The sequence below is a fragment of the Cotesia glomerata genome, linkage group LG4 (assembly GCF_020080835.1).
Source record: "Cotesia glomerata isolate CgM1 linkage group LG4, MPM_Cglom_v2.3, whole genome shotgun sequence".
Taxonomy (NCBI): domain Eukaryota; kingdom Metazoa; phylum Arthropoda; class Insecta; order Hymenoptera; family Braconidae; genus Cotesia; species Cotesia glomerata.
The window spans coordinates 26,068,699-26,095,628 of record NC_058161.1 but is presented as its reverse complement, the minus strand read 5'-3'; the positions used below and the strand labels follow the sequence as shown (position 1 = coordinate 26,095,628).

At 27.9% G+C, this 26,930-nt stretch overlaps 1 protein-coding gene across 1 annotated transcript in view; it reads left to right on the top strand.

Moving 5' to 3' along the window:
* LOC123262408 (disintegrin and metalloproteinase domain-containing protein 12) overlaps nt 1-26,930 on the top strand; it is a 48,032-nt gene continuing 21,102 nt past the window's right edge. The window contains exons 1-3 of the mRNA XM_044724590.1: nt 1-458; nt 16,851-16,942; nt 20,413-20,568. Of these exons, the coding sequence (XP_044580525.1) occupies nt 302-458; nt 16,851-16,942; nt 20,413-20,568 (405 nt within the window). The 5' untranslated portion in view covers nt 1-301. The remainder of the gene's footprint in view (nt 459-16,850; nt 16,943-20,412; nt 20,569-26,930) is intronic.

The following is a 26,930-nucleotide window of genomic DNA, read 5'->3' as shown; positions in this document are numbered from 1 at the left end:
GAATGCTCACTTCTCAGTCCGTTACCCAACGTTGTGTTAAATCGTCAATTCCCGTGCAGTAATAATTTAAAAAAATTATACCAGCAAGTATAAATATTTACAATGCCGTAATTATTTAAACAATCAGTGCACAATGCTCATCAACAGTGACTAGTGTAATTTATTGCACACATATTCAACACATTTGTTATTATATAGTATTACATATTAATAATTACAGAGAAATATATATTTATATACATAAAATAAATACTTACATATATTTATATACGAAAACTAAAATAAAACAAAAAACATAACAATGGCTAGCGATATATGGAGAAGCTCGGACGCTTCCAGGACGTCAATTGTTAGTTTTTGGTGCAGTGAACTTATTATATGGAGGTTTATTGTCCTTATGTGGAGTTTGTCTTTTTTTGTTAACACCGCGCTGGCTCGGGATATTAATATTCATCACGGTAAGTCACTTCTTCCTGCTTATACAATTTTTTATTAATTACTAAATTAATTATTAATTGTTATTAATCTTTTTTTATGTTTTTTAGAAAAAACTGGTATGTAATAATAATAAAAATTATAATTAAGACCCGACTGTTTTTTATGAATCAGAAGACAGAGGGGATCTGAAACTAGTAGACCGACTTCAGTTAATTTATGTTGTAATGATTCATTTCATTATTGGAATTTTTTTTATTGAGCGTTAACTGTTTTTATGTGTACAAATATGAGATATTAGTTTTCATGATTCATTTTTTAATTGGATCTTTTAATTATTGGTTGCTGAATTTTTGTTTTTGATAATTCATATGTTTATCAAAAATATATACTTTAGTTTTTCAGTTGACAATTGCGAATATGACTGTTGATGATAATTTGACAGTTTTTAAATGAGTTAATTCCTAGAGTTGGAAGTTTTTTAAATTTGGATGAAAGAATAATACACTGGTATCAGCAGACATCTGAACATTTTTTTTTATTTTAGTTAACAAATGAATTAATACAAAAAAAGTTGTTTTTAAAAACTTTTCTAGTAGTTTTTTTAGTTTCTACATTACACGAAAATTATTTTTTTGATCATTTGTCGGTTATAAAAATTCGAAAAATTGTCAAATGTTAGTTAGCTTTAGCGTCATTAGTATAACAATTAAAAACAAATGCATAGATAATTTTTGTGCAAAATTGACAATTCAAAATAAATGCAATTAAAAAATTTTTACTTTGAAATTGTGAAAATTTTTAATTTTAAATAATTAAGTTTATATTTACTTGAAAATTAAAAAAAAATAATTCAATATAATTCAAAGTTGTTTTTTTTAAGTCACTGAAACTAAATAATTCAATTTTATGAAATTAAAAATCAAATTATTGCTTATTCAAAATTGAAGAGATAAATTAAAAATAGATTCTTTCCATTTAAAGATTTAAGAAATAAAAATTATTAAGTAATTTTGCTAACTATTTATTTAATGAAAAATAATTAAACGATTATTCCATAAATTAAAAACTGGTTTTTTCTGTTAAAACCTTAAGAAATAGCATCAAAATTTAATTTAATCTTCAATTTAAAATTTGTATTTCTAATATTAGGTAATTGCAATTTATGAAGTTAAAAAGTTATTTTTTAACTCATTAGTCTTTTTATAAATTTCTGGAAATTTGATAAATTAAGTTTTTTTTTTTTTTTTATAAATTTTTCTTATAAGGTATTTTAAAGTTCATGAATAATAAAAATATAACTCTGAAACAATTAAAAACAGTTCTCGCTTTAAAGGTGTGTAAAAAAAACATTCATTTTCTGACATTTTTTGCTTGTTCGAAAAAATATGATCTTGAGGTTTTTTATTCAATTGATCTAACAAAATATTTAAATACTCTCAAAAGCAAAATATTAATTTAAAAAAAAAAAAAAGATTAAAAGTGAGTAGTCATTCTAAACAATTACTGTTTTTTCGTTTTCACTTTTTGGAGCGAGCTTGTTATTTATTTTAAAAATGTTCTGTTAGGTATAAAGTGTTTCTCTAAAAATTTTCAATTGTGACGAACAACGTTTGCCCAAAGTTTCTGTATATTGTACAGGTGCCACAAGAATACTACCGTTTATTTCAATGAGTACAAGAGAGAAAAAAAATTGAACTGATATGTTGGACTAGCCTCGTTGAAATTATCGAGTCGTTGCATAGAGCAGATTACTAATAATTATTATTATTATACTGTTTCACTTTGCACACTGTAATTGTTCTTTTTTTTAATTTTGTTGAAACTAAAGATGAACCTGTTTTTTTTTTATTTTAAATAATTAACCGTTTTTAAGTTTTTCGTTTTGGCGGGAAAATTAAAATTAAAAAAAATGGGATTAATAAAAATCACAAAAATTCTTATTTTGTTTTTCCAATATTACAGCGAGAATTTTTTTTTGTTTCAAAAAATTGTACAAAACAATCTGTTATTTATAATAACTAGAATGAACTTTTAAATTATGAACATATAAATTACATATGTATGTATTTACATTAAATCATGACCCTGAATAATCAGTAATGAATAATGAGATAATTAAATAATTATATTTTTAAAATGAACAAACAAATGAAACTGCAATGATAAATTAATGTTATCAAACTGTTTATTTTTTTTCTCCTTTTTCATTTAATTATTAACTTATTTTTATTGGCAAATAAAGTATGTAGAGAGCGTAGTGTGCATGATACTAACTGTTAATTTAAACAAAAAGCATAAAAGAACGAGGCCGAGAGTTTATTCACGACAATCGACTATTTGATTGGAGAATTTCAATTGAATCACAAGGAAATCTCAATTAAGCTTTCAGCTGCTTTACTCGGCTTCATACAAGATCAAATTACCTCTATTTCCATATTAATTTTTTTATTTATTTTTTACAAAAATTGCCTGAAGTGAAATCTACAAATATCAAACTATTTGTCTTTTAGTCTTTAATTTTTTTTTACTATAAAAAAAATTGTCTACTACTTTCGTCGTCACTCAAAGATAAAATTTTAAAGTTAAGTCCGGAAATAGCGAAATCTTATCTATTTCACATCCTGTTTCTAATGTGTAGTATGTAGTAAAAAAAAAGTAATGAGTTTTTTGTTATCAATAGAATAATTTCATCATTTGTAAGCAATTTGTTTTAGAATTAACAAGTAGGGACGTTGAATATTTTTCTACAATATTGATTGTACCTTCTCACTTTACATTCAACAATAACTCGAAATTTGAACTTGAGGATTGAAAAAAAAATTTTTTTTCTTTAATGTAAAATACTCATTCTATTGTATAACGATTAGAAACCTCTACAATAATTATTTATTGCACCACTTCAAAGTGAAAGAAAAAAAAAGAAATAGTTGCAATTTTAATGAATATACATTTAAAAAAATTTTTACAGTAAAATAGTAATGTGTTGTTATTATTGATGTATTGAGCTAAAAACACCAACTATTGTCAATCTAATTGGTTTCAAGATTTATTTAATTACTTATGAATTCAATACTAATCGTACTTTTTCAAACAATCTCTAGAATTTTAAGAATTTAAAGAAAATAATATTTGTGAAAAATGAAAAATATTAATTAATGAAAAAAAAAAAAAAAAAAGAGATAACTATAAATTAAACTTCAATTTTTAATTATTTATTCAGCAAAATAGTTATTAATTTCGAAATAATGGGTGCCAATAATTGGTAGATCAAATTTAAATGGCGTCATTAAAATTAATAACTTAGACAGCGCCGTAACTTTTTGTTTTTATTTTAACTTCAAAAATATTATAAATAATTTAAAGAATGATATACTATATTAATATCTATTTTCAGCATTTGATTTTTAGTATTTAGTTTTGCAAATTAATGACTGAATTATTATGGGTGTCAATAATTGGTACAACGGCATCACTAAACCAGTCGAATTAGTTGGACTGTTAAAACAATTTAAAACAATTCTAAAAATGATAAATCCAAATTTTTGAGTTTAGATAATAAAAATCTATACCATTACATACGTTATAAATAATTTAACACATGATTATATTTAAATCAAACAAAAAAAAATATTTAAAGTTATTGAATTAATGAAAACCTAAACTTAAATGAATATAATACATGATAAAAAACAAAAAACATAAATCGTTATTGAATAAAAGTATTATGTTGTATGGAAAAAAATGAGTAGGTGGATGAATCACTAGGGAAAAGACTAGAAACAATGAATTATTCATAAGAAAATGTGTGTTATCTATGTATACAAATATAAGTATATAAATACGTAGATAAATTTTTGAAGACCGGAAGTCAGGAAGTTTTGTGCACAAGATAAATATTAATACTACAGAAAAAAAACCTAAACAAAAAAAAATTTTTTTTTAAGTGTAATTTTTTAATTAACACTCAAGGGAAAACTAATTTATTATTTTTTTAGAACAGTTTTTAGGTATGAGTTAATAAACTTTTCATGACCTAAAAATAGATAACATCAACACTAATTTCTTATTTTCAATAGCGTCACTTGTACTTGACTTAAAAAAAGTCCCCTATGTTAATCTATGTCTAAAGTAATCGTAATTATACATAATGACAGTATACCATACACATTAATTATTATCGAAATTATAGCAATTAAGGATTATTTCAGATAAAGGTTTAGAATTTTTAGTTTAAATTGATAAAAAATTGATAATATTCAGTATTTTTTGTCAGTCAACCATTTATGAAAAATTATTAGTTTTAAATACTCATTTTGTAGAAGTTGCAGGTTCAAATAGAGTGAAAATTAGTTTCAAGTTGTGTATGCTGACTGAGTCGCTTGCTACTAACTGTCACCTTTAATTACAATTTATTGTCATTTAATTCTAATTAATCCTATAACATAGATGATTAACTATTATTATTGGTAATTTTTCTATTTACAATTACAGTTATAAATAAATTATTTATTATTGCTCTTTACCATTACTTTTCTTATTTCTTATTTTTACATTCTTATTATTTTATATCCATTACTGTTTAACTAATTTTATTATTACTATGTATTCATTTCTATTTAAGGCCCTTAGGGAGCTAATAATTATAAGGCTTCAGGGTCTAAAAATTTGGTAAATAAATAAATAAATAAATAACATTACCTATTCATATATGAATATAAATACAGTTTTGTTATTATAATACATATTAGAAAAAAGGGAAAGATATATACATAGGATTGAATTGTTTACATTTTTAATAAATTCTGAACAGATTACAGTCAAATGTAGTAGTAAAAGTTACAGTTTCATGTCGCGGAATCAAAGTTTTAAGTAGTAGTTTCGATAATCAATGTAAAAATTAGAATTTTGACGAGTTCATAAAGTTCAAATATCTCATAAAAGTGTCATAAGCTTAAAACGTTACACAATGGCGGACTTTTTTATGATATTTTTATGACACTTATTAAAAAATCTGAAATTTACGAGATTGTACATTTTAGAAACATTTTATTACTCCAACTTACAATCCAAAAAATGTTATTATTTATATTTTTTTAAATATGTCCTAGATTTTTCTTTCCCATATTCTGAAAATTTTAAGATACTTTGGTATTTTTTTTTTTTCAAAAAACTTTTGTAATACGTCTGTACTGAGCTAATCAACAATTAATCGTAAAAATTGAATTATATATTATTTGTCGGGTGATTTTTTAACATTTTAGTGAAGTTTCCACACCTGTCTCCAGAAGAATATTCGTATTGAACAAATTTGAAAATTATCCTAAAATAACTTTTATAACATTTTTTATTAATTTTACAACTTTCTTGTAGTCAATTAATTTGTTAATATATTGAACAATTTCGATAAAACCGGTCAAAATAATAGTTTAAAATAGTAATCATTTTAGTTTAAAAAGTCCAAAATTTCGTCTTTTTCGTGTAAACTAAGTTATTCACCTCAAACCCTTAAAAAAAAAACAATTATTTTTTTTTCTTACTTACACTGACATAAATGAACTTCAAAATCCCAACCACATTTTCCAGATTAGAATCATCCCAAAAATATGTTTAAGCTGATTATTCTGATTATAGTGTTTGTGGTGGCTTAGGCGCGATAAAATTTATCGGGAGATGGAACAAAGATCATATGGTATTTTTTTTCTATTACAAATGTGCAGATGTTTGCTTCCACATTTCAACATTTTAAAAATTTTTAAAGTTGAGTTTCAGACGGTCGATTCCAGGTGCACCGTATTTATAGGTAGGAAGTGGAAAGAGTACCTGGAACGGGCTTTTCTCGATCTAAAGTAAATGACCCAAGGTTTTTATCCCTATTACTATGAAGTAGATGGCACATTTTATCCATACCCCATGATACCAAATTTGAAACTTTCACTCATTTTGGGCTTGATGTAATACAATAGACAGATCTTTTGTAAATTTTATCCAAAAGATCATTTCTGAATGACTTATTAGTTATGATTCTTGTAAAATTATTGACTACTTCAGATGTTATTGAAATTCTAATGCTGGAAAATATTCTATTTTGAATGCATTTATTTTCGATATTCAAAATTTTAGTTTAATATTTTTTGACCAAAAAGGATCCAAAGTATGATGAAACTGAAGAACTTTCCTCATTGAGATTCAAATTCTCTATAAGAAATGCTTTTTTTGTAACTTCAATACTTTTTTAAAATCTTGGTTTAAAATAAAAAAAAAATTTTTTTCGCCTAAAAAAAAAATGTTGATAAACTGAATCTTTACAAACTCAGATAAATAATTTTAAGCCAAAACAATCATCAGTAATCTGCAATCCAAAAATATCACTAGATAAAAAAGATAATCAATCTGCATTTTTAAGTTTAATCTTTTAATCTTGAAATAACAAAATATTTATTTGTAACTACTCAAACACTAGATAAGTTTAAGGGTATTTGCTGTAGAAATTTTTTCCCTTTTTCAAAACAATCGATTTCTCTTGAAAAACCCTGTTTCATTCGAAAAACTCGAGGTGACGCGAATCGCAATTAGTCACGGACACCCACGAAAAAGATCCCTTCTTCTTGCCCCTCTTTTTGAATGTAATATTTTCAATGTAACTGTAATCTAAAGCGTTGTTTAGCCACACCCAACATGGAAAGGTGGATTTGAAAATGTTTTTTATCTACTAATAAGATCTACTTGTATTGTAGCTTGTTAATTATTAAGTATAAATGAAATACTTCGTATCTAAAACATTTTTAAGCAGTTAAAAACTTTTTTTTTTTTTAATTTTATGATGTAAAAGCACCAATTTTTTATAATTTAGAGACATGCCTAGAATTACATTTTTTTTTAACATTTTTAGAACTGTTTAATTTTTTCAAAATTGTAACAATTGGTCTTTTGGTGATAAAATTCATGTTTTTTAATAGTACTTCTTTGAATTTGTTTATATATTCCAACTGATCTAAAGTTAATCACCCGAACTTACAAATTATTGGCACCTAAAATAACCAAGTCATTAATTTGTCAAACTAAGTGAAAGTCGGGTATTAAAAATAAATCTTTATTTATTGCTTAGTCTCCAAGTTTTAATATTCTCAAAATAAACCTTTTCAATAACAATATAAACTGAAAGTGACCGCGCTGTCTAAACGTACATGTCAATTTGACATAACTTGAATTTTACGTATCAATTATCGACACTCATAATTTGAAATTAATAACTAATAAATTGACTGTATTTATCTAATGTTGTTATATTTTTAAGAAAAAAAAAATAGAATTTTAATAGATAAAAAAGATATTTCTCTCACGAGCTGTTTTAACTTGAGTAAAACTTAATTTTTTTATTGAGGAATTATTTAATATTTTTTAAAGTTATTAATTTTTTTAATTATTTAAATTACAGAGATAGTATGAAAAATTATGATGTTTATTAATATCATAATTAAATAAATTAAAAAATAAAGTAATGTATCAATAACTAGTGCTCCTATCGTAGAACAAAATTCATTGTCAATTATATCATGATACCTCTGCAATCAATAAATTCTCGAAACATTTATCTAAAAACTAACTTTTATTACAAAAGTCTCCGTCATTCTATTTAAATACTGTAAAATTAAATCAATAGCATACAAAAGCTATTGTATTGACCCGTAAATTGATACATGCATACATATACATATATACATAAGTAATATATAATATTAAGTATATATAAGTACAAAAATGAGGGACAATAGTACTTAAGTTTTGTTTCCTTAATATTGATATCGATCCAAATAAAATTTTCACTGCCTATTTAGCCATGAGTCCATTTTACTTTTATTCATTTTATATAATATACTAGTTATATATTTATAGATCAAAGTATAAATAAATATCGTAAATCGTGACAATAACTCACGGTAATTGAACTGGAAAAAAAATAATTTTATAGTAATAGTAACACTAAATTTACCCCCAGTTGTGATAAATTTGAGTTTAGATTACGAATCGTACGTGTAGTATAGTTTAATATACATACATGTTTGTATATATGTGTAAATAGTGTATATCCAGTATACAATAAGAGTATAGAGTTTGAGGAGAAACAGCTGGAGATGGAGAAAAATAAAATACAGCAAATGTAGTGTATATACTAATGTTATGTGTTAAGTTTTGTTTAGTACGACTAAGAGCGATAGTACATAGCATATATAAGCTATATACAGTATTTGTCTGTATACGTGAGAGGGAATGAGATGAGAAGAGGGGAATCGAGTACATGAGTTATATTAGGCATGTGTCATCGTCTCCCATGTGTTGTATATTCGATCCTACTCTACGATAGTCTAGAGTTATAAGTCTAGAGCACTCTTATAATCTAATATGATCTTAATGTAAGATAAATATGTGTTTTAACTAGGACTAGCGGATATTTTCTTTAAAATGTTAGATTTTTTAGTTTTTACAGCGTATCTGAATTTTACAAAAAATTACAAATTCAAACTGTTGAAATCAGATGAACTCTCGTACTGAATTTGACAAGTTTTTGATTGTGTTCTGCCGTAAAAAATTTATTTTTTATTTGGAATCGACAATTTTTAGACAAAACTGCGTTTGATACTCAGATTAAGTGAATCGTTAGAATAACGATAGAAGAACTCGTTTTGAATTTCGCGCTTCTGGTGGAACGATTACAGAGCATGCGCGGTAGATGTTACTGTCACGTTTGTTGAATCTAGACTGCATAGTGTACATGAATAACAAAAGACTTGATTCGAGAAAAATATTTTCTGAATATAAAGTTATTAGAAGAAAATTAAATTAATGTTAATTTCACAAAATTATTCTTAGATGAAGAATTTTCTGTATTTTACAATTCTTTCAAAATAACTCCTAAAATTTCTATTTCTTATTACTGTATGTATTATTGTATATTACTGTATGAAATTTGTAGCTTAGAAAAATTTGAGGCGAAAAGTCTCAAGCTCAAAAATGATCATTTTAAGTCTATTTCTACCATGATACATTTTAAAAATCTCTAAAACAGTTAAAAATGTTTTTTCTTTTTATTTTTCCGATAATTAATTATACACAATAATAAAACATATTATTCATCAAAAACTGAATGAACCTTATCGCTTATTGAGGCGCTTATTTTTCCGATTATTTTTACTATTTTTCCAAGATATTATTTCAACCATCTGGTAGTTGTAAAATAAAAAACGATTTTCCTCTTATCTACAAATAATTCCATACAACAATCGAAAGTTGATACAGCATTGTAGCCTATCCCCGTTACGGCTCGTTACCCAATTAAACTTGATAATTATCCCAGTCAGACAAACTACTGTATGCATGCTATACATAATAATAATGATAATAATAGTAAGAATCATAAGAATAATAATGATGATAATAATAATAACAATATATATATTTAACACGAACGACTGAACTTCGGATGATTCAACCGGACGCAATACACACTTTCATTGACGTGACTACCGTTAACAATTATCTCTGTAGTACACAAAAACTACTATATCCTTTAAATTCTGAAAATATAAAAACAAAAATGATTCATCAATTGATTTTTTTTTTTAACCGATTCAAGTTGAGCGGTTATGGGTCTGAATCTTTAATCTTTGTCTGGGAGACTTTGTTGCGAAAAAGAAAGGAAACGAGCGCGCATTCCATTCTTCAGCATGAGTTTTTTAATCGATTTTTCGCAGACGAAATTGTTAGACAGGAGATTTTTAAATTTTTAAAAATTGTGGTGTTTACTTTCATTTAATGTAATGTGCATTATGATGCAAACGCTAATAAAAATTGAAATAATGAATTTGATCTACATATGAAATCCAGGACGAATTTGTTAGGTTCTGTGAAAAAAAAAGGAAACGCGATATGTAAACAGCTGATGAAATTATTCATTATTTAAGTACTAACAATGTTATTGTTTATTACGAAAAGAGTGAATATAAGTTGATAAAAAGAGAGCTACAACTTTTTTTGAATTTTACTTCGTATATCAATACCCACGTTCTAATACACAGAAAGGAAGATTTCTTGACTCGAGAACAAAATTCTTGGATCAAGTAAATTTTCGGGTGCCCGAAGGAAGACCGAAGTTGTCTTGGCCGAAGTAAACATTTTTCTTGAAATTTTATTTTTGGTGGAAGTAATTCGAATAGTTCCAAACCAACCGTCGGGGGTCGCTCCGATAGCCGACTTGTACTGGCATGGGTTTTCTCTATGGTTTCCCCATCGCCACTTTTCCAACAGCCATTCGAAAGAGGTAAGGAATAGGGTAAATACAGTACAGGAAGCACAAGTCGGTCCACAGCCACAAGAGATACGCAGAGATTATAAAAAGTTGAAAGAGCAGGTTGCGATATCTAGGTGCGAAATTTGAAAGGCAGAATCTTTGAACGCAGTGAAATTTGAACGCAGTAAAATTTGAACACAATGAAAATTTGAAAGAAATTCGAACGCCGTGAAATAGAGAGAGGCAGTACAATTGTGATGAAAAAATTGTAAAAGACAATTCTTACTGCTGTACAATGTAACAAATCTATCTATCTAAAACAAAACATAATTTAAAAGTATTAACAGACTTAAAAGATATTATTTCGTTGAATATATGTAAAAAGTTAGCTATGAATGATATTTCAGTTGATTCTTTGAAACAAATATTTAAACAAGGAGGTGATGAAGCTATCGTGCAATTGTTTACTGAAAAAGTAAATAACAAAGTAAGAATAACAAAAAAAAAAAAGACATTATAAAGAACGTCTTAGACTTTTTAAAAAAATTACCAAAAAACTCAGTTAAGAAACTAAAAAAAAATAATTTTAAGAAAGAAAGAGTTTCTAAAAAAGAATAAAATAATTAGTAGTATTAATGTTCTTCTAAAGTTAAAAATAACTTATTTTAAATAAGTGCCTTTATAAAATATTTCTTGAAAAATGTACTTTTAAATAAATAAATATTTATTATATTAATATTGTAGCTATATTCTTGATTTATACTATTTATTATTTTACATATTTATTTTTCCTATAAGGTAAAAGCCCCAATAGATGATCACGTACCAGTATATGATCACTCCATGTATTTGTATATCTATATTCACAAATATAGGTATACAAATACATGGAGTGATCATATACTGGTACATCATCATCTATTGGGGCTTTTACCTTACAGTAAATTTGTGCTTAACCTATATCCATTAAATTTTTATAGTTATTTGAATCTGTTGGGCTTCTGCTGTATTTTAAACTTCCCGCGCAGTGCAACGTTGCCGTCACTATCTCTCACTTATTAGGTTATAAGAGAACGCTTGAAAATTATTAAAAGTAACAAACTTTAAACATTGCTTATAAAAAAATTAATACCGCTCGTTTATGTTTTTTTTTCAAAAAAAATACTTGTTATAACTTCAATTAAATATTCTCAGTTTTAAAAAAAAATCCTAAGAAAAGTATGGTTGTTATTCAATAAAATGTTCGCTCTAACTACGGTCAGGATAGGGAATACATGTTAAATGTACGATTTTTAATTGCTAATATTTCGAAAATTAACACCGCAAGGACTATTAAAAAAAATTTATTCGTATAGAGGACACTTAGAAGTACGCGTATTCAAAAATTGAAGAATATTGTAAGAAAAGTGATTTTTCACCATACCTCCTTAATTCAAATTATCATAAATACTTGATACAATAACTTTTTATATTTGATCAAGATTTTTAGATACTTTGGGGAAGCAGCGCCACCTACTTCAGCTGAGAAAAAAATTTTCTTACCTTGAGAAAATTTTTCTCTTGAATATTTGATACCTATTTTAGATTATTTTAGAGCGCAATTATACATATTGAATGAAAAAAAATGATTTAATATTACTTGATCATCCCATTTGACATGTTCCCTAGTAGAAATAATCGAGTTTTCACTGGATATAAACCAGTAACTGGCCAGTGATATCGAGTAAAAACTTGAAATCGCGCCACCTACAACTAAGTCATAAACATTAGTTACACCGACAGTGTATCTTTACTAGTGTGTGTATGTTTGTTTATTTTTGTTAACCTGTACGCATCATTATTGTAATTATTATTATTAAAAAACAGTATAAATCAATCAAAATTAGTGTTTATTAATGTGTAAATAATTTCCAGTATATATTTCAAAATGGATGCAGTGAAAAAAAATGACACAATATATAAATTGTGACTGTGGGCATTAAAAACAAATCTCCAATTCAAAATAATTATTTTCTTATTCTATTGTTAGATTTATTATTAGTCTATCAGTCTAATGATGTTATCTATTTTATAATGTACACATAAATGAAACTTTTTATATCATATCGTTTATTAAACATTATTTTGAATTTATTTGACAATTTTAATAACGCCTAATAACTTCAGAATTCGAAACTGACAGTTTCACTAAAGCCGCCATAATGTTTTGTTAGATCTCTAGTAAAACTGGCCAGTTACTAGACAGAAACTGGATATTACACTGGCCAGTTACTGGTTTAAGTCTAGTAAAACTGGCCAGTTACTGGCTAAAAACTTGATTTCATTTCTACTAGGGTTAGTTAATAAAAATATTAATGAAAATATTAATATTAATGAAAATGAATATTAATGAAAATATTTATTTATAATAAATAATTATTTATTTATTAAAAATTTATTAAATAATAATAAGGAAAAATTTATTAAATAATAATAGTTGATAGGCCTACTTTTAATTATGAGTCACAATTCATGATTATTGTTCTACTTTATTACTATTTGAGCACTCGATTCTATAAGCATATGTCAAGTGCTCAAAAGAATATGTTTTGAATGCAAATTATTGAAAGTCGTCAAAATAAGTTAATAATGTGAAATTTTTTATTTTATACAAGATTATTGAAAAATTTATCTATTGTCTCTCAATTCAAGAGGATATTATTTTTGATCGATATCGAAAATTCTTCATCCAAGAACAAACTTCTTTATTAAAAATACCAGAAATGTATTTATGCATGAAACAACGAAATTTTTATTGTAACATATTTTATTGGCAACTTGAAACCGCGTACGTCTTAATCCAAAGAAGAAATAAATTTTTGGTTGGAGTAGGGTAGGGCGGGGCTAGTTGATCGTAGGGGCAAGTTGTGCAATTGAAATATCTCGAAAACTAAGCAACTTACAACAAAAGTGTAAATGGTGAAAAGAAAGGGTTACAAGAGAAGAACACATCACGCGAAAGTCAACTGCGGTCCGATGTTTAGACTAACTGACAAAACGTCTTCTTTTTTTTTTTAATTTTTCTCCTACACTCGCTTAAAAATGCTATTTCGTGATCACGAAAGTATTCAAAGATGACTTAATGTTTGCCCTTTCGATTATATATGATTGTTTATTTTTAATTCTTATTATTCTTTTATAACCTAACTTTTATTTTGTTGCCTCAATTGGGGCTAGCTGAGCAAGGCGCTGACTGCGTGTTAAACCAGCCCTACTATATTTTCAATACTGAAAAATGAAATTTTTCTTCACTAAATTAATAATTACCCATGCAGGAAACCCCCAGAGTTGACAAAGAGGCCAAGCTTGGGCCAGTACTGGGAAACCTAGCTTCGGCGTACCTGTATTAGCCCATGCGTGGGCCAGGCTGTTTAACCCAGCCTCGGCCATGCCAATGATTACCTAACCTTGGGCCAAGACTGGCTAACCTAGCCTTGGCCATTCATTGGCGACCCAAGCGTGGGCCAAGACTGGTTAACCCAGCCTCGGCCTTGCCAATAATTATCCAAGCTTGGGCCAAGACTGGCTAACCTAGCCTTGGCGATTCATTGGCGACCTAAGCTTGGGCCAAGACTGGGTAACCAAGCCTTGGTCGACCCAATTATTACCCGAGCCTGGGCCAGAACTGGGTCCCCCAGTCACGGCCACAATGATTACCCGCGGGTTAGTCAAGATTAGGAAACCTACACTGAAAAAAAAATTAACTTGATTCAAGAGAAAAATTCTTGAACCAAGAAAATAAGTTTGAAGAGTTTAATTGTCTTCAATCAAAACGAAAAATTCTTTAATTAAATAAAATTTACTGAAACCAAGAAAAATTTCTTAGTTTAAGAATTTTTCTACTCAAATCAGAAAAATGAAATTCTTAAAAATTATTTACTTGATTCAAGTAAATTTTTTTTTCTGTGTAGCCATGGCCGTTGAATGGCAACCCAGAATTGGGTAACCTAGCCTTAGCCATTCAATGGGAAATTCAAACTTAATAAATCACTAAGTAATAGAATTTTAAACAGTAATATTTATTGTTTAACGAATATTTGCTAACAAATTCTAAAATTTAAAATTTATTATTTAACCAAGACAATTGTATATCGTCAAAATTGATATAGTCTTAAAAAAATTAAAATATAATAATTTACAGTTGAATTTTTAATATTGATAATTTTAAACATGAAAATTTATCATAAAATATTAAAAATATACAGAACGATGTACAAAGTTTAAAGTAATATAAGAACTTGACTCTTGCATTTTTTTAACTAATAAACATTTGTAAAAAATAGTTAATTTTCATCAAAACACAATATTAAATAACATAAATTATATAAATAATAAACCGTCACACTTCGTCACTATATAGATTTAGCTTATCAGAATAATAAGATGTGCATCAACTTATCGGTCGTACGGTGTAGGGGTGTTAGTTATCGGTCTGGCAAGCGCGCGGCTCGGGTTCGAATCTCGATTAGAAGAACGGATACAATTTTCACTTTATTTCTATAATTAGCAATAGTTAGGTTTAAATTTACTTTACTAACAAAATAAAATAAAAAAATAACACCCCAAAAATTCTTTTTTATCATTTTTTATCAAATGGCATGGGCCAGACTTAAAAATTAACTATGGCTCAGCCCTGGTAACCAGGCATGGGCCAGTCCTAGTAACCAGGCTTGGCCCATCGTTATCATCCCAGACTTCAACCAGGACTGGGCCAAGCCCGGCTTACAAGCTTGGCCCAGAGATTTACATAGTTGGGCCAAGCTAGGCCCCGTGGTACTTTCCTCTATGGGTATCAATTGATTTGTATATGTGATGATTTAATATCATGTGTAAAAATTAAAATAACTCATATTAATATTATACTAATAAATATATAACATAATCATAATTAATATTGTTATGTTAATAATTATTATTATAATCATAATTATACGTATCAAGAATTATAATAAATTAAATATTTACTTGTTAATTACAAATTTATTTTGTTTTCATATCATTCTATACAGTCATTCCGTCTATTTTAGCCATTGCACAACTAGCCTCATACCCATGCTCAACTAGCCTCACTAGTGGGGCACGTTGAGCAATTTGGAGCGCTCGCGTATTTCCGGGAATAACTTGAAAATTTGGACTAGGATCGTTTTTGTGTCACTAGACCTTTTGAAGAAGACTAAATTACAAACCTAACAGTATATGACTTGATTAAATCCGATACATCGTCTTAAAGTTATGGAAGGTCGAACCAAAAAGTGATCAACTAGCCCCGCCTACCCTATACGTGTATCTTGTTTGAAAGCAGTAAAGTTTTTCCTTTGAATAAAATTGTTTTAACCCTCGAATTTTAATTTATTTTTTCGTAGGTTAATTTCTTGAATTAAGGAAACTGAATATCTTGAATCTAGAATAAATTTTTCAAAAAACTTCTTCTATTGAATAGCATTTTTATTTTTCAGTGTAATTTACAAAACAAGTCTCGATTATCATGCCTTGAATTCAAACCGCGTATTTGAATTGAATTTAACAATTTTTGGACTGAAACGCTACGCATGTACATTATCATTCAACAATTTCGATTGCCATTAAAATACAAAATAACATACATCAAACGGTTCCTTGACTATGACATCCGGTTTTTACCTTTCACTAAAAGATTTCGAGCGTAAAAAATGGCTCAGGCTAATAAATATATTTTTTATCAATTCAAAGTTAGATACCGTGCATTTTTTCCTAATATCCTCTAATACTTAAAAACTTGTTGACTTATTTTTTGATAAATTGAATTCTCCGCATTCTGAAGCGTGAAACGACACATAAATGTGATATTTTCATCCGGTTTAAATGGCTCTTTTTCATTCATTCGTTCTATTGCCACACATGGCAATTCAGGATCTGCATGGGAACTTAAAAAAAGATCCGCATTAGCACACGTGCTCTCTACAATAAATTTATCAATTTAAAAAATTAACAAAAATAGATTTCCTCTGTAGACGTAAATACAATATTTTTTTCTGTATTTATTCTATGTTGATCAACGTTCGTTTCATCTTTATCAACAGTAAAGACAATAATTTTCTTTTTGTTGCAGGACCTTCCGCAGAATTTAGTGCTCACAAATTAGTCAAGCCGCGGTTATTTCATGGCCGTAGTAAACGTGAAATTTTTCACACAAGAGAAAACGTAAGTATTTCTAATTATAGTCTACAACTGACTATAAAACACGTGAAAACAAATTTTTTTTTATCTTCAAAAATAAAATTGAACAGTCGAAAACTTTAGTAATTTATTTTTACTTTTAGTGTTTAAAAATAAATATTCATTTTTTGTTAGAAACAAATGTATAATTTTTTTTTTAATTCGCTCAGTGATATACTCATTGCTTTTTTAATTTCATACAAGTATATTTTTATTTATTCAATTTACACGGAAAGAACAATAACCCACTGTACATCCTCGTATAGTATACTCCGTGGTATTTGTAGTGAGGAGAAATTTCAGACTATAGTCAATATCCTTCAAAGTATACTAAATTATTTTTGGACTGTACTCAGTGAAGTCTCCGATTTAATCGATTAATTTTTCTGGTTATATCGCGTAAAACTTCACGGGATATAATCTGAAAAATTATTTCGTGTAAATTAAATTATACTCTGTTGAAATTTGGATTATGCCCACGGTGACTCGCCAATTTTTTTTCTAGCGTCTGCGCACTTATCATTATCATATCTATTATGAATTTTAAATATTAGGTTAGTCAAATATTGTTTTAAATAATTACTAGTATATGTTGCGCGCGCAAGCGCGTGTGAATTTAGTATGGAATTATCTATATTTTCATACTTATGATATATTTGACCAATCACGTTACGAATAGTTTGTCTTATTGTGTATATTTTCATATTTTTCATCTAAATTATAAGAGTGGATTACATACATCAAAAACATTTAAGGAGCATTAATTAAAGCACAATTTTTCCGATAATTTGGGGTTAAAAAATTGTTTTTTCTTTTCTTAGACTTTTCGAACTTAAAAATGTTAGGCTAAGAAAAAAATATTTTTACATATCAAAATATATAAATAGTCACACTCATATAATTCACTAATTATATTTTAATTAATAACCAATATGCTGATTGACTATAACTCACAAATTATAAACAGCACTTTACGCGCAGGCCACATGGCAATCCAGGACCAGACTTTCAATGTCTTCACTTTCATAATTTTACACTTGAAAATTTATGATGTTACATCGTAAAAAGCCGTACAAAACTAGTCAATATATGAATTTTTATAGTACAAAATATCATGTTTATATTTTTCGAATTTCTATAGGGGGCGTCCATAAATTACGTGAGGCATTTTTGAGAATTTTTAACCCCCCCCCCCCTTGATAAGATTTCGTAAGATTTTCCCCAACTCCCTCCCCCCTCCCCTAATCTCACGCGAGATTATTCAAAATTTATGTTTTGGCTGTAAACGGGTTGGATTATTGAGAAAAAAAGTGCCATTCGGCTACACCCGACATGGATAGGTAGATTTCTTGTTTGAATATTGAAAAAAACACGTTATTAAAAGGCCGTAATGTCCTAAAATTTATTTTTTATTATATTTTTGCAAATAACGATATGAGACTGACTACAGCAAATAGATATTTAAAGACATCTACCTAAAAAATAGGATTTTTTACATATAAAAGTCATTTGATGATAAAAGCTAAAATTTAATTTATTATTGATTTTTTTTGAATTTTCTCAACTACGAAATAAATTGAAAAAAGTATTAAAAGTCGACGAACAATAGTTTAAATTGAAGATAATTAAACATATTATGACAAAATTGTATTAAAATTACGACATGAGACCGGCTACCACCGATAGATTTCTAAAGAAATCTGTACCTAAAAAATTAGTGAATCCTATCGATCAATAATCAAATTAAACCATCGAGCGCTACTTTACTGCTCTGCAGGGTTCAGACGAATACGAAAAACACTATTGTGTCAAATTTGGCCATATTTTATTATAGAAATACTTTTTCACGCAATTTTACACTGTTTTTTGCTAGAGAAAAAATTACGTGATATTTGTTAAGATCCCCCCCTTCCCCCTAAGTGAGATTTGGTAAGATTTAGCATGATCCACTCCCCCCCTAGAACACCTCACGTAATTAATGGACGCCCCCATATTGAAATAGTTTCTTATCAGCAATGATATTTTCCAGTACTAGAGTATGGATTTTTTTTCAATTGAAAAAAATAGACAAAATTGTTGAGTGACAAGAATAATTCATTTTCCTGAAAATTTTACGAACTGAATATAAACAAAAATATATCACAAAGATATTCCTAATGTGAGTCTCATATTTGTGTCAAACATGAGATTTATTATGATATTTATAATAATAATAATAAACATCATTATATCATATCATTTTGATACTGACTGCAGTAACTGAAATTTCTTAGATTTTTTTTTTAATTTTTGTCATAAAAAAGTATATATCTGACTGAAAATATCTGATTTGTAAATAAAATACACATTATTTGACAGAGTTAAAAAAACAGAAGATAACATCAGATCGTAAGATATGCAACAGTATCAATAGTAACAACCCGAGTCTGGCCTAATAGCGTGCTTAAATTTTATGCAATGAAAACTTGATTTCTTAAAATTAATTGTTTTTAACTTATAAATGATCTGTTAACTGAAAATTAAGAAAGACTTTTGATATAACTATCATATCGACGGTCTAATTAGCAATTGTTTTAACTCCTTATTTTTTAGAGGGTGATTTTTCAATATTTTGATGTAGCAATAGAGCAATTATAAATTATTTGAATGATCCATGCCAAAATATTATACCTTTAGTAGATATCAAGTGTTTTTTTAAAGTGACAATAAATTTTGATCTAATTGTTTTTTCGTACAAATGGAAGATTCTCTAAAATGCATGGAGTTAGATATATAACCAGTGATACTTATATTTGTTCTATATACCCAGCTTTCATTGAGGTTTTCCGGAGGAATTTTTTTTATGTGGTTTTTCGCAATAGAACTGTTACTCAATTATCAACCGCGACTTTATTATTATTATTTTAATTATTATTAGTTATTAATTAATGGTTGCTAACTTTAGTATTTAATAAATTTATTGTTTATATGATAATAACAATCATAATTACGATTTGGTTTGGCCTAGAAAATATATTATTATTATCTGAGAATAAAGGAGTCTTTGATATTAATGACCAACAAGTTAAAAACATTTAAAGAAAGTATCAAGATTTTTATAATACAAAAGAAACATTGAAATTTCGTTGTAAATCTTGAATTAATTAAAACTTTTTTCTCTCATTAAATTAAGATCAACTTACTTTCCGAGTTAAATTTTACTCCGGGATGAAAGGTATTAAAAAAAAAAGTTTTATACTTAATGATCAAATAAAATCAAGTGAAATTATCAATTTTTTATTTTTTTTTATTCCTAGAGATGTTCTCAAGAGCATCAATTTTTTTCCATAAAAAAAAGCAATTACAAGTTATTTAAATTGAAAAAATAACTGTAGGTCGTGAAAGAAGATAGTAATTGTATTAAAACTTTAATTTGCTAAAAGTGTTTTTTAATGTATATAATTTAATGATTTCAGGAGCATAAACACGCAGATATTATAACAGTTGGTTTTGAAATTGACGGTGTCAAGCGTATTCTAGACCTAAGACTCAACACAGACCTCATTCCGGTAGGATTCAAACAAAGAACACAACACAACGGTGGATACAAAACAGAAGTGCCTGACAAACATGTAAATATACTTTAATTTCTTATTTTCTGTAAATAACCCGTAAAAATTGTGTAAATTTCCGCAGTTGCCGTAACCATGACCTCTAATTTGATTTTCAAAGTTTATTGACCACACATTTTTATTAATTTCAAAGTATTTACTTGAATTAGGTTCAGTGAGACCTAATTTGGATGCGTTTTTTTCAATTGATTTTCTGTAGAATATTTTTATTAAAAAATTTGGTAAATTGAAATTGAAATTCTTTACATGCTCATTCATAAGAATAATAATCAGTTGAAATAATAAAAAAAAAAAAAAAAAAAAGAAAAAAGAAAATTGCATAAAAAATATTGAAAATTTAAAGCTCAATATCTTCATTTAAAATAATAATAGCTATGATAATAAATCAATTTCTCGACAGTAATCTGCACATAAAAAATTCTTCTAAGTTTCGTTAAACTTTCAACTATTTATATTCAAGTCTTGAATTTCACTGAAGTTCATTTCAAATTTTTCTTCAGAGAAGTATTTATTTTTGTGCGAATCAAGCGCCCTCGAGCGTTCTGACCAGTGATTTATATAAAAAACTAACTCATGCGCCGATCAGCTGGCCACACAACAAACTATAGTATTAGTTGTATTTAATCGTGTATTTAAAAGAAAAATTGATATGGCTGATCAAAGAAAGAAAAATTTGTCTAACTGACAGCCGAAATGATCAAATTATAACTAAACAAAACAGTATTTAGTTAAGATTTGCGATTCAATTATTCCCTGTTGGGATTATGCACTGATAGAAGGATTTGTTTATGGTTAAAAATATTTGTTAATATTTAACAAATCATTTATTAGAAGCCATTTTTTAATCCTTAATAAATATTTCTTAATATTTAATAAATCAATATCAGATTTATTAAATACAAACAAATCATTTGAAATACTAAGAAATATTTGTTTAATACTAAAATGTGGTCTCTAATAAATGATTTGTTAACTATTAACAAGTATTTTTTGGTACAAATAAATCCTTCTATCAGTGTGGATATAAGTAACGGTGTATACTACAAAAAGGATCGAAAACTTTTACTTTAAAAATAAAACAAACTTAAAATATGAAAAATATAATATCTTAATAGAGAATGATTTCTGAAGACGAACGCAATATTACCAAAGTCCTGAGATTTAAAAAAAAGTTGAGCTCAAAAAAACTATTATAAATTATTTATAACAAATTTTTCATATAAAAATTTCCATTGATCGATTTAAGGTAATTATTAAAAGTGAGGTCAATCCCATTTTGGGCCATAACTAGGTGAAAAATTAACATTTTCAAATTTTTTTTATTCTGCTTGTTTTTACGGTGCGTTTATGATAAAAAAAAGTGTGTGCGTGTAACCTTTACGCGCGATTGAAGTAAAACTTCTTTAACGTTGACGGCATATATCACTGAAATGATCAAATTTTAACTTGAATAATAAATATCACATTATAATTTAATTATATTTGGCTCTCCGCCTTTATTAATCCCGCCAAAATTTCTCAGCAAAAATTTCTCACAATTATTTACAATTAAGTACAATTATTTCTAAAAAAAAACATTAACATGGCCCTTTTATTATGGTTTTTGTGTGAAAAAATATTGTACAAGAAATTATTGCTGACAATTTTTGTCGCGAGAAATTTTTGCGTGAGAAAAAAGAGACGGTCACCGATATTTTTCATACTATTGTCAAGATAATTTAATGGAGATTAATTTGACACTTTTCAAAAATTGATTTAGTTTACTAGAATCGGAAAAAAACTTCAAAATAGGTCAAAAAATTTTCCTGTCCGTCATATATGAAACTCTGAAAACACTATAACCTACGAAAAAATACATCAATTAAGTTAATTTTTTTTTTTAATTCTTTAGGATAATTGTAGGCCACCGAATGCGAATGGTCAGGTAATTCAGTGTCATTCATGTACAATTAACAAAATAAAAAAGCCAGAACACTATATATATATATATATATATACATGTAAAATTTACATGGATGGTGATATATCTATACAAATTATGTACATTTATTCTACCAGGGGCGCCTGTGCATTACCTTCCTAGTACAGCTGTTTTTTCGGCAACTAATTTTGAACGACTTATGTTTTTTTCTTTTTTTTTTTAATATTTCATAATTAAATGAGCATTATGAGTCGTGCACTTTTGGATTTTCCAAATTGAATTTTATAGAATGTCGCAATCGTCAGAAAATTTATTAACAATTTATTTATCACAAAAGTAATAAATAAACAAGTATATTTAGAGATTTTGAAAAAACTTTGCAGTTTAAAATAATTTTTTTAAAACTTGAATTTTTATTCACTTTTTGCTATTCACAATTGATCTGTTTTAAAATATTGGAAATAAATAATCCTAATTGATTATGATATTTGCCACTAGCTGGCGCATAAGTCAAGAAGCGTGGAGTATATGACATTTACTTATTACCAATCCAAATTATTATTTTTGAATAGCGGAAACTACACAGACTATAGTAAGCGTTACGTCCGTCAGAAAAAAAATCTGAGTTACTCCCTAGTCGCGCCTAAAGAAGTTTTACTTCAAAAGTCGTGAAAGGAAAAAATAAAGATTTCGATAGTTTATTTGCCTTCAAAAGTTGGAAAAAATTTTGGCTCTCAGGTTTTTGGATAAAATTTATATTTTATCTTTTTTTGATATATATTTTTTTTTTTTTGAAAAGTACATAAAACTGATGAAAAAAAATTAAGAAAACGATTGACCCTGAAGGCCATCCCTGCAATTTCCCGCTATTTTCGTAATTAAGCGCTCAAAATTGCACTTCCCATATAGGAAGCCCCAGAGTTGAACGACGAGGCCATGCCTGGGACATTATTGGGAAGCCCATCTTGGCAAACCTATATTGTCCCATGCCCGGGCCATAACTGGGCAATCAGCCTTGGCCATTCCAATGAATACCCAGGCTTGGGTCAAGACTGAATAACCTAGCCTTGGCCAAGCCTAGAGTCACCCTAACTTAGGCCAAGTTTGTGTAACCTAACCTCGGCCGTTGGATGGTAACCCTAACATAGGCCAAGACTGAATGATCTGGCCTTGGCCAATGAATGGTAACCCTAACTTGGGCCAAGATTGTGTAACCTAACCTCGGCCGTTGGATGGTAATCCTAACATGGGCCAAGACTGAATAACCTAACCTTGGCCAAGCCTAGAGTCACCCTAACTTGGGCCAGGACTGGGCAATCTAGCCTTGGTCAACCCAATGATTATCCGAGCTTGGACTAGAACTGGGTCCCCCAGCCATGGCCATTCAATGGCGATCCAGACTTGGGCCAATATTGAGCAACCTAGCTTTGGCCGACTCAATGATTACCCGAGCGTTAGCCAAGACTGGGATGCCTAGCCTTGGCCGTTGAATGGCAACTCAGACTTGAGCCAGAATTGGGCAACCTAACTTTGGCCATTCAATGGGAAATCCAAATTTAATTAATCATCAAGTAATAGAATTTGGAACAGTAAATATTTATTACTTAACAAATATTTGATAGCAAATGCTAAAATTGAAAATTTATTATTTCAACAAAACAATTGTATATCGTCAAAATTGATACGGTCTTAAAAAAAAAATTAAAATATTATAATATGATATTAAAAATATACAAAACGATTTAAAAAGTTTAAAGTTAATGTAAGAACTTGACTTTTGCTTTTTTTTTTTTTTAAATTAATAAACATTTGTAAAAAATAGATAATTTTCATCAAAACACAATATTAAATAACATAAATTATATAAATGATAAACCGTCACACTCTGTCACCATATAGATTTAGCTTATATGAATGGTGAGATGTGCGTTAATTTAACTTATCGGTCGTACGGCGTAGGGGTTAGTGGTCGGTCTGGCAAGCGCGCGGCTCGGGTTCGAATCTCGGTTAGGGTAAATGCGATTTTCACTTTATTTCTGTAATTAGCGATAGTTAGGTCTAAATTAAGAGTTAAGTCGTCTAAACTTGCGTTAGCTCAACATCAAAATTGAAATAAATTAGTGACAATTAAAAAATTCCTTTTTTATAATTTCAACTAACAACTACTCATTTTATACAAAATAATTTAACCGTTTCGTAGAATTTTACGATTTTATTTCAGAGAATTCAATTTATTCGAAATTGGGTTCTTATTACTAATTTGGTTTCACATTAAATAATTAAATTCTAAATATATTTTGTAATCTACTTCTTTTAGTAAATTCTATAGTAGTGAATAAGCCTGGGCTTGCTTTGGCTTAAAAATTTGGGCCAGTCTTGGTTAACAATCTTGGGCCAGTCTTGGTTATCATGCTTGGACCAGTCTAGGCAACCAAGCTTGGCACCCTGTTATCACTCCAGACTTCTACCAAGGCTGGGCCAAAGCGGGTTTACAAGCATGGGCCAGAGATAGACAGCATTGCGCCAAGCATGGCCCATATCTGGCCCCGTTGTATTGTCCTGTATGGGTTATTACGTTTTTGAGCTCGAAGAGCTCAAAAATAGAATTTTCGTGTAGTTTTGAACTCTCCAAGCTCAAAAGTCTGACAGAAGTTTAATAAAACACTATTTTTTGAATTTTCAAACCGCAATAACTTGAAAGAATGAACCGATTTTCACGCGGTTGGCGGCATTCGACGCAGTTTTTCAAATTCTATGATACATTTTTAAACACAAATTGATAAGACCGGAAGTTTCGGTGTAATTCGAAAAAAACACTTTTTTTCGATTTCATTCGTCAACGATAACTCACGAAGGATTCAACCGATTTTGACCAGACTGTAAAAACAATAACTTCCCGATTTTTGAAAATTTTCAATTTTCTTATCAGGAAGTTAAAAATTTGAAGAAAAAAAAAAATAACTTAGGCTAGCATGGGTTGACTCCACTTGTAAATAATTACCCGACTTAAAAAGATTATTTACTTTTATTTCATTTATTTATAAATTATGACTGTTAGGCATAATTTAATGCAACGAATTCTGGAACTTGATTTTAATTTTGCTACTGACTGTGCAAAAATTAGAAACTCAATAATGAAATAATAATGATTTATTGCAATAAATATGAAATTTATTTATTTATAAATTATTACAAGTAACATAAATACCTAATGTGTGTGCATAATAAAATTGAGCAATTAAGTGTAGGATTGAATAATAAATTAAGAGAGAGTTAATACTAAATAAGATAAAATAATCATATGGACCATAGGATGAGTGCACAACTTTAATTCAATTTAATTATAAATGAGAAAGAAAGACGCAGACATGCAAGTATAATTAATTTAGCAAATTCAATTACATGTTATGGAGAAATCTACTATTATTACGGTCTATTATTAGAATTAAGTAGGATTAATATAAATATTTATCGATTATTATTTATAGATTTCATAATTATGCTCATTCCGAAATCTAGAACACTTGGAAACTGGGGCCTTTTGTTAAATAAACATAATGGTAATAAAAAATAATAAGGTTATGAATGTAATCACTGCCTCTGGTCTATAAACTATGATAATTATAGCCGTAACTATGGTCATTACGCACTATCATTATTATATTAAAGACTAGCTGATACCCACCCGCTTCGCTGGGCATACAATAAAATTTTATGTTGTAACCTAGATGAAAAATATAAACAAAATGATTAATTTCAAAAGATAATTAATATAAATTTTGAATTAGAGAAAAGTGATTGTTTATGATAACCGGTGTTAGCGAGTATTAAATATATGAGAAAAGTATTTTATTATTAATAATCAATCAATCAATGGGTCAGTTAGTCAGTAAATCTGTCATTAGACAGATTTCCGCATCACCCATGACGTACTGTGTAGTGAGATGCGTTCCCATTATAATAATGTTATCCTAAACATTTAGTCTAGACCGGATAGGTCAAATGGTAGAGTAGCCGACATGTCACCGGAAGGTTCTGGGTTCGAATCCCTGTCCGAGCTATCTGAATTTTTTCTCGCATATTCTGTAAACTCTTATTAAGAAGGTCCTTCCTATTTCTTTCTCAATCTCTTCCTCCTCCCATTATTCTGTTACGTGAATGTTGGAACGATTCACGTAATAATTATCCGTAACTCCTATTCTTTTCCGCTTCATAGTATTATTTAATTTTAAAAAATGTCAATAATTTTTTAATTTTAAAAAATGTTAATAATAAAATACTTTTCTCATATATTTAATACTCGCTAACACCGGTCATCACAAACAATCACTTTTCGCTAATTCAAAATTTATATTCATTATCTATTTGAAATTAACCATTTTGTTTATATTTTTCATCTAGGTTACACCATAAAAATTTATTGTATTCCTATCGAAGCGGG